The 9765-nt window shown below is 35.0% G+C and overlaps 1 protein-coding gene across 1 annotated transcript; it reads right to left on the bottom strand.

Annotated features, from left to right (window-relative positions):
* Nucleotides 1-575: 575 nt before the first annotated feature.
* On the bottom strand, nt 576-9564 carry LOC121431307 (protein crumbs-like). Its single transcript, XM_041628816.1, has 6 exons — nt 9508-9564; nt 8847-8913; nt 7560-7754; nt 5110-5214; nt 3825-3989; nt 576-751 (listed from the first exon to the last, which is right to left on the bottom strand). The coding sequence occupies exons 1-6, from the start codon at nt 9562-9564 to the stop codon at nt 576-578; spliced, it is 765 nt and encodes a 254-aa protein (XP_041484750.1).
* Between the last annotated feature and the right edge of the window lie 201 nt (nt 9565-9765).

Below are 9765 nucleotides of genomic sequence, written 5' to 3'. Positions count from 1 at the left end.
TTATATCAGATTATCTCCAGCATTTTTTCATTTTCATTTTTATTATTTAAAGTGGGTTTACATTTAATTTTTCAATTAATACTTGTTTCTCCTCCACTTTTTCCCAAGCTTGACAATGATTAACTAAACTTAAAAATTAAAATGTAAATCACAGCTCAGTGTAAAGCAAATATCGTCACAATAGCCTCGGTGTGTGGGGAGTGAGGTGTGGCGCAGTGGCACTCTTCGAAGTGTTTTGGGCAAGGTAACAAATTAAAAAAGGTAAAAGATATCTTCAAATCAATTTTACTAGCTGAATTCATGTGTTCTTAATGACTAAGGTCTACTTTTATTCGCATAACTATTTCAAAGCTCTGCGCAAATCATTTTCACTAACTTTATAAAAGTAAGTGGTGCTCACTCAAGCGGAAATATTTTTCGACAGTTATATCGTCATTTGCTTAAATGGATCTGTCCCAATGTTAAAATGTGGAAAAATCTTCAGGATATTACAAATGTATAATTTTACATGATTTTTTTTCTATGTGTTAACTTTTTTTTTGATACGCACTGTAGTTCATCGTTTGTTTGAATAACTACTCACCAGGGCAGCATACTACTGCTATGGTATGGTTTTTGTTGACCACTACTCTTGTCTCATTGGTCCAGCACTCAGTTAGGTTCATGACGTCATCCGGACAAATAATCGTTGCGACTTCAGAAGGAGTGTCAACGGAATCGTACTGGGCACCACTCAACGTAGCGAATGACCCTTGTTTGATCGAATTGAGAAATATTGAGTACCATACTACATGTAGTAAGGATATTTAAGTTGTCTACACCAATTACAATAACAATTTTAACAACAAATGGATGTGGACGAATTAATTAACATAACGTAAATATATCTAATTGCTTCCTTAAAAATTAAATCTGGAAAGATATTAATTGAACATATATTAGACAGGGGTTCGGGATTAAAAAAGGGGGGCTACATCTATTATAATAATTGTTCAAAGCTTCACTATCAAGTTGCCCCATCAAAACAACAAAAAGCTAGTTTGATTATCAATTAAAGCCCATGAAATAGATTGCTCTTCGGTTAAGATAGATAGATAGATAGATAGATAGATAGATAGATACATAGATAGATAGATAGATAGATACATACATAGATACATAGATAGATGGATGGATGGATGGATAGATAGATAGATAGATAGATAGGTAGATAGATAGATAGATAGATAAAATGGTTTATTAAAAGTTTATCGCAGCCAAATGCCGATGATTTTACAAACATGGAAGTTACATAATTATAAAGTGTTCATCCAAAGTATTGTAACATTTTCTAAATGATACACAAACTTATTATGTAGATTGTGTGATCTTAGAAAATAATTATAGAGTTAGAGGAGAGAAAAAAGGAGTGTAGGTAGGTGAAAAGAAAGAAGAAAACTAGACGAATATAAATGGAAGTCATGGATAGGATACAAAAAAGAGGAGAAAAACGGAGGAAAAACTGAAAGGAGAAAGAAGAGATCCAGTTCATCAAATCGTGACATGTACACTTAGACATGGTAGCAGGTAAAATTCAATGAGAATTATAAACAATAAAACATCAAATATTTACATAGTAAAATATGCAATAATGTCATTGAACTGTGAAACTGCCAACATACATGTTTTGTAAGACCAAATAATTTTCCTTACTGAATGGAGAAACATTAAAGAGCAAATGAACAAGCAGCGTTATAAGCCTCGCCTCAATTCCTTCAATTTTTATTCATTACAATAATGCAATATCCTGTGCAATACATGTAGAGTACCGAAGTGTGACGTCAGTTGCCATGGTGTTATGGCGGGCTGGTTCTAAACAAAGTCGCACCTGACTATCGTCTGTACACATTTTTGGCTCGTCTGAAAAATACGTTGCAAGCGATCATTCTGATAGCAGCTATTTTCTCCTACGAGAAACACATGCTTTCATTCCGGGTTCATTTGTTTAGAACCAGGCTGCCATGACACCATGGCAACTGACGTCATCGCTTCGGTACTCTATATCGACTTGCAATGTCGGCCCACTTGAATGGTAGCACATTAATTCATATTACAATAATTTTTATCAATTAGCAGTAGAACAGGTCGGGCGTACATTTCCTCTCAACATTATTTTTTATCTAAACAAATATAATTATAGGTTATTGTATCATCTGTATTACTAGCTAATTCAAACAGCCATATTTTAGGACTAGCTTTTTATAGCACATGGTTAATGAGAGACAACACACAGTGCGCTCCCCTTTAACATGGATACGCTGAAGGAATATTTTTATGGTTAAGTCTAAATAGCAGTATTACGGCAACTATGGGAATTAATTTTGGACAATGAATATAAATAAGTATACCATAGAATACTGTAAGCCTAAAATACTACGCTATCTGTGTTAAGTAAGTCGTGTATAAGTAACATTAATACATAAACGAAAGAGAGAGCCAAGTTCTATTTGTTAATCACAAAGATAGGAAACGTATTTTGGTAAGATCAACTGGAATAATGGCTGTATTGAGAGCCTCCTTTACTTATCTACAATTAATCCCTTTTCATGTGAGGGGTTCACATGAATGCACCCTTTTCTTTCTTTAAGTCAATGACATATCTACAGTTTTTTTTTTTGTAAATTCTATCAGACACGAAAACATGATGGTGAGGGTGATAATAATTTTGTTTCTTTTCGATTGATATTTTTTTAGGAAAAGAGATATAAAACAAGAGAGTGCAGTAAAACGTAAGAACTAAAACTGAAACAAGAATTAATTTGTATTGAATTGACCGAAATAGATAGAAGTAGTTCTGGTGGCTCTTAGTCTAAATAGTAGTCTAGATTCTAGACGTCGGTGTACTTGTTATTTCTCTCCATTTGCTTCATTCTCCATCCCCTGCGCGCCTTCCCAGTGATCGCGCTATCCCCTCTTTCACGCCCTTCACCAAGGGAGGAAATCGTGCGGCTGTTTTTCTTTTCGGCGTAAATAGTGATTCTCGGACTACTAATTATCCAAAGTATACCCTTGATGTGATATATTTGATATTGAGCAGCAGAGAGAAGCTGGTCATTTTGTAGGCCTATCATTTTTTAGCCCTTGGTGAATTGTTCCTTGGTCACCCGGAAGTGAAAGTTTCTCCCGCCATAATTAAAGGTCAAGTCCACCCCAGAAAATTGTTGATTTGAATTGGTAGAGAAAAGTCAAACAAACATAACGCTGCAAATATCATCGAAATCGGATGTAAAATAAGAAAGTTATGACATTTTAAAGTTTCGCTTCATTTCACAAAACAGCTACATGCACATCTCGGTCAGTATGCAAATGAGGGAACTGATGACATCACTCACTCACTATTTCTTTTGTATTTTATTATATGAAATATAAAATATTTTGATTTTCTCGTCATTGTCATGTGAAATGAAGTTTCATTCCTCCATGAACACGTGGAATTCCATTATTTTAACATTTTGTGGTTCGGGCAAGGAGGTCCTAATCGTCAAATTCGTAAAAATTGAGATATTGTATAATTTAAACAATAAAAAACAAAAGAAATGGTGAGTGAGTGAGTGACATCCTCTACTCTCTCATTTGGATGTAACTGGCTCGTTCATATAACTATTTTATTAAAAATAAGCGAAACTTTGAAATGTCGTAACTTTCTTATTTTACATCCGATTTTGATGAGATTTTCAGCATTGTGCTTGTCTGATTTTCCTCTATTGATTCAAATCACCATTTTTCTGAGGTGGACTTGACCTTTAACCAATGGTAATTTTCCTTTAATATGAAAGCTACCTCACCTTCAAAACCGAGGTGCTGACATGCCAGTTGGGAATAGTTACTCTTCCAATTCTCCAGATGTATGAGCACGTGTTCGTTATCGAGCAAGCGTGATGTCAGAGCAAGTGGTCCTTCGCTCGGATTTTCATCTGGTCCAAGGACTTTTAACGATTGGATGAACATGTCTACAGGGTTTACATTGCAAGAAAAACGGTTCATATCTTTATTTTACGATAACAACTGTGAATATGTGTAATGTATTGGGACACTTTATAGCTTTGCGAAATTAAAAAAAGGGAAGGAAGTACGTTTACTCGTGGAAACCAATTGAACTATATCACATACCGCTTTCAGTAACTCGCTGGTCCAGACCGGTACTATTTTGATAGCAGAAAAAAATAATGAAAAATATTGGCGAAGGTCTGAAAAAGATCCATTAAAGAATACAAAAGTTGATAGAATTTCAATTATATCATTTGTGACGTCATATGCGAACAGCTTTCCTCCATATCGAATGGTTTTTATCGCACCTTCAGTGTATCAATAAACAAATGTTTGCACACCCACTGCTAAAAAGAAAATGAAAAATAAGTCGTCACGCACGAACCATACAAAAAAAGGAAATTTATGCATTTCATATTACATAGACTTAACATATGGGGCAGCTGCTCGTTTATGACGTCACAAATCATAAATTCAAAGTCTAATAACTTTCTTAATCTTTAATGGATTTCCTCAAACCTTTATCAATATTCTTTTCTGCTATTTTTAAAACGAAAGTTTTTATCAGGGCGCGCGACTCCACTATGTATACCGTGTTTACACTTAATCGGCTTTTGAATCGGCTCGCGGTTCTGAACCGCGAGCTGTCAACGTGTAAACGCAAACGAAAAGCCGATTCTGCGTCGGCTTTTGGTTCTGAACCAAATGCCGATTAAGTGTAAACACGGTAGTAGTTACTGAACGCTTGTGGTGCGGACTATTTTAGTGTGAGACCGGTGCAGACTAAAAAAAACATGAGTTAACAGTATATGAAAAGTATAGCTTTGATAAACGGGAAGTATTAAATTTGGCAGCAAGTTTCAAAGGCCCACTTGCCGCTATGTCTGGTAATCATCCAGCTAGTATTCAGGTTGTCAAGAAGTATCATTCTGCATGAACTGTGAATGGTGAGAATCGCTCTAATAAATCAGATGTGGACACAACCGTGATGTTATTGACGATTGAGTGTGAAAATCTATTAAAATTATGGGTACAAAATAGGCACGAACTTACTGCAACGGAATAAGAAGGAGTTTCACATACCATGCTCGCATCTTGAACCACGGTAACCATCCAAACAGAGACAGGTGTATCCCGTGTTTGTTTCCTCGCAACTCCCTCCATGAAGACAGGGTCTAGAATGGCATGCTAGCGACATCAATACGCACAGAACAGAAATTATGATAAGTATAAACTGGTGTATCAGTATAAATCCCGCCGTTAACATTAGTACGTGATAAGGATAAAGGTATATGCTACTCGTTAAAACCGAAACGTATATCTTTAAAATATTCTTAAAGTAATGAAATGGTCTATAAGGGAGAAGGAAAGTGAGGAACATAAATTCTACGTTGTTTGTGATGATTGCAGATTCATACTCCATTTTTTATATCATGATTATAGACCCACTACCTGTCTTTCCCTATTTTCAACCCCCCGCCACCCCCGTAATATCGAGGTTGTGTGACTTTATTTAATTTCAAACTTCCATACACTTTCTTGAGAGACGATGATGATCATGGAATATATATAGAGTATAGATAAACAGTATATGCAAAAATAAGACATACAGGTCCCACAATATGGAACTTACTGCTATAGTCTATCATGGAATACGCTTTCTTGTATACTTCCAAGACAGATCTCAATATTCATATTATCCATTCGATTTGATTTCCATTTTGTTCCTTAAAGCATTCAATTTATGTTCTACCATGTATTCTACCTGACAGGTGTGGGTTGAGCAGGGTGAGAAGTTAAAATTAAGCCAGTTCTGAGTTTCATTCTGCGCATGATCAGCAGGAGGTCATTTGTACTAAAATGACGTGGTGGCTTAATATTCGATGAGATACGAATCAAGTTTGATGTATCAATTAATTCAAATAGTCTTTTAAATTGTGTTTTTACCAAATCCACGAAGACAGTAATAGGAACACTACCGACTTGTATTAAACAGCTGATCAAGTACGTTGTTATAACAACATGCTAATGAATGTTGTTATAACAACATTTATAGTAGAAATATAACAAATACCTTCATAGGGTGTTCATTCGTGTGCTTATATTTTGTTCTATTCCATTTCTGCACCCTGCTATGTAAGGCTTGCTCATGCAATATCTTGCTTTAAAATTCGCCTATCACAATGTAAGAAAGGGAAGGCAATTTAAACAAACTTATCCGTATAACGTAAACGTAACTGGATTTAGCTTACCTTACTTGCTAATTACAAAATTTAATTACATTACATATTGATTTTTATAGTTTTCCTGTCATATGGTATTGTCTCCCGCTGTTTTCTTTTTGTTGTCTTTATCTGTTTTTTTTTCTTGTTCGCGGCTTATCAAAATAGGATTGGATATAGCTTATCAATAATTAAATTCATCATCATCCACCGTGACTGGGCTACAATGTATCATAAAATTATCGCCGGTCGCATTCACATCTTCATTCTCTAAACACAAAGGTCCTGCTCTCCGCATCAGTAGGATTCATCCATCATTATTTTGTATTAATCAATCCAGTGTTATACTGCCTTAATGCTCGGCCTTGTCCTTATGGCGCCTAATAAGGAAACTCCAGTCTGAAAGCATTATGTTTGGAACAAATTAAGTAAATTCAGACAAACATAACATTGAAAATAGTCGGGTGAGGCTGGTTCCGAGAAAGAACCTCAGGGCGGTATTTGGCAAGTGATAAGAATCAATTTGAGCATACTCAGTTTTTGCTATGTTTGACAAACCTCTGCTTTCATCAAAACAGTATGGCAGGTAGGTAATAGATGACAGGGTCAAATCCCGCTGGTTTAAAAATCAAGAATTTTCTTTGTGATCCTATTTAATTGATTGATTGATTGAGTGATTGATTGATGGATGGATTGATTGACTGATAGTAATATTGGATTAGTTGGAAAATAATAATTATAAGTAATGTTTTCATTTCTCCATGTAAGCTAATTCAAATTATCAAGTTTTTCATCATCCAATTAATGCTGAGCGCCAAGATAGAAAACAAAAGGTTATATTTTTTTAAGTCTTTGGTATGACTCGACCGGAGATCGAAGCCACAACCTCCCGTTCAAGAGGTGGGCGCTATACCACTGAGCCACCATGCTCGAATTAAGTCATCCAATGACTATTTGATCATTTTAATTCATTCATTCATTGATCGTCGGTCGGATTGATTGATTGATTGATTGATTGATTGATTGATTGATTGATTGATTGATTGATTGATTGATTGATTGATTGATTGATTGATTGATTGATTGATTGATTGATTGATTGATTGATTGATTGATTGATTGACTGATTGATTGATTGATTCATTCATTCATTCATTTACTAACTCATTCATTCACTTATTCATTCCTTCTTTGCATTCTTCATTTCAAGTTCAACAATAACATTACGAAATAATGTGAAATGTGAAATATTTACTGGGTGCAAGCAAGAAATGTACTAACGAAAATTATATTACTTCTGTGTATGGTTACCTGGTATGGTACAATAGAATTGTCGTGCATCGTGTGGAATCGAATGACACCTTGGCAGGCTCTTCGTAAGCCATTTCACATCGGGTGGTATGGGTTTTGGGATGTACTGCACAGTTTCACCATTCGACAAAGTCATTTTTTTACATGACTTCATGGTCAAGAGTGGGCAAACGTCTTGTACGTCATATGACGCTGCTATATGGGAATTAATGAAAGAACTTATTTAGTATTGAATTCACATTGAAGATCAAAGTCATAAAGAGTGTGAAAGTTAAACATATTTAGACTCTAATTACTGGGATGTAAAAAAGTTGGACTGCAGATATTGACCAATCAACTTCTCAATTTAATTTTAATCCTATAGATTCAGTTTTAAATCTCAAGTGTATAAATTCAAATCCTCGAGACATAAAAATACTTTTAGCATTAAAACTTAATCTAGAATTCTATTGGTCCCTAAATACAATTTATCTGGATTTATAAATCCCTACAATTTAGCGTTATAATTTGATTGCAAAAGGCGTCAGATCCATTAAGGACAATATTGCGTGGCAATACATTTATTACAGATCAACTTTGTCCTTATACTAGTCTATCATGTGAATTTAAACCAAGTCTTTAAAATCGGTTTTGGGGGCAATGGGGCATTCCAGGTGACTTGCTGCAAACTTCAATATTTCTGTTTATTCATATCAAATTACATCTATCGACACCAACATTTAGTGTGTACACAATTACCATCATTGCTCAACTGTTCAATATTTTGTTTGTATAAGGGATTAGATCCACAAAGGTAATTCTTGGGAAAAATGATTTCAAATATGATATGAAGGTCTATTAAACATGTCATGACAAGGGGCAGATTAAAATCTGATATGTCTAAAACTTACAATAAGCATTAAAAAGGGTCAATCCCTGAGAGAATAGGTGATTTCAAGTACTGTGTTGGTGTTGGTGTTGAATGCAAAACCTAGTCTCAGCTTACACAATAATCCAGATCACGATATTATAACAGCTGAACACCTATGGACTGGCTTTTTAGAGGCTTCTTCATTCTAGGTTTTGTGTTATATTCTTGTAAAAAATAACCCAACACCAACACCAAAAAAGTCAACACTGTACTTGAAGTCACGCAATGTGTATAGGAGACAGTCAAAACAGTATAACTGGGTAGTTGCATGCGAGCATGGGCCTATTTTATTCAAGCTATACCCGATCTTGAAGGCAGGAAAATGTGTTCAGTAAAAACATGATTTAATAGTCTGTGTGTTATTCAATGGCCTTTACCTGTTGCAAGAAGTATTATTTTCAGGATGAGGATGATGATAAAATGAGATGTCCACTGGTCAATCGCCTGAAAATAAGAGACATTTAAGACTTATATATATATAATATACACTATATATTATAAAATCCTAAGCAAGTTGATTAAATCGATTGTTTGATTGATTGATTGATTGATTGATTGATTGATTGATTGATTGATTGATTGATTGATTGATGATTGATGATGATTGATTGATTGATTGATTGATTGATTGATGATTGATTAAATGATTGACTAGAAAATTGCATTTAATAGACTTGATAAATAGAGTATACGTTTCTGCTTTAATTGACACAAGGGAGAATTTCTTCCACTAAATGAAGCACTGTATGAACAAAATAAATGCACTACCACAAGAATTTTCACAAAAACAAACACAGTGTATAAAACAGCAAAATTATTTTAAATATCTAATATCTTATACCGAAAGGACGAATAATATATACACCAATACATGATGATATGGTTATTAGAAAAGATGTCTGCACTTGCGAAGGTATATAATATCTGGGGCCGTTTCATAAAGCTGTTTGTAAGTTAAGAGTGACTTTAAACGACAGGTGAACCGTTCTGACGCGCTAAATAATCACCAATGTACAGGCTTGGTCCCTCTGCACTTACAGATGCAGAGATGATGTAAAACGGAAAAGAATCTTTCCATCCGTTGGGAAACGTCATGACTCCGTTGTGTACTCTTTGCATACGTGTTTCTTACGCTCTACAGTGCGTCCCAGAAAAAAGAATAACAGATTTCTAGTGGCGTATCCTGGGGGCACAGGGGGCGCAAGCCCCCTCCCCTCCCCCCCCCCCAATATTTGAGCGGCGCCGCTCAAAAAATAAAAGAAAACTAAAAGAAAGAAAAGGCGCCGCTTAAAAAAA

Source organism: Lytechinus variegatus, chromosome 17 (genome assembly GCF_018143015.1).
Source record: "Lytechinus variegatus isolate NC3 chromosome 17, Lvar_3.0, whole genome shotgun sequence".
NCBI lineage: Eukaryota > Metazoa > Echinodermata > Echinoidea > Temnopleuroida > Toxopneustidae > Lytechinus > Lytechinus variegatus.
The sequence above is the reverse complement of the archived record's forward strand: the minus strand, read 5'-3'. Positions and strand labels throughout refer to the sequence as shown.

Coding starts and splice junctions, on each gene's coding strand:
- LOC121431307 (XM_041628816.1), bottom strand. CDS start 9,564: ATGACGTTTCCCAACGGATGGAAAGATTCTTTTCCGTTTTACATCATC. Junction 8,914..9,507: donor TTTACATCATCTCTGCATCT/GTAAGTGCAGAG, acceptor TCTTATTTTCAG/GCGATTGACCAGTGGACATC. Junction 5,215..7,559: donor ATTCTATTGTACCATACCAG/GTAACCATACAC, acceptor TGATGTCGCTAG/CATGCCATTCTAGACCCTGT.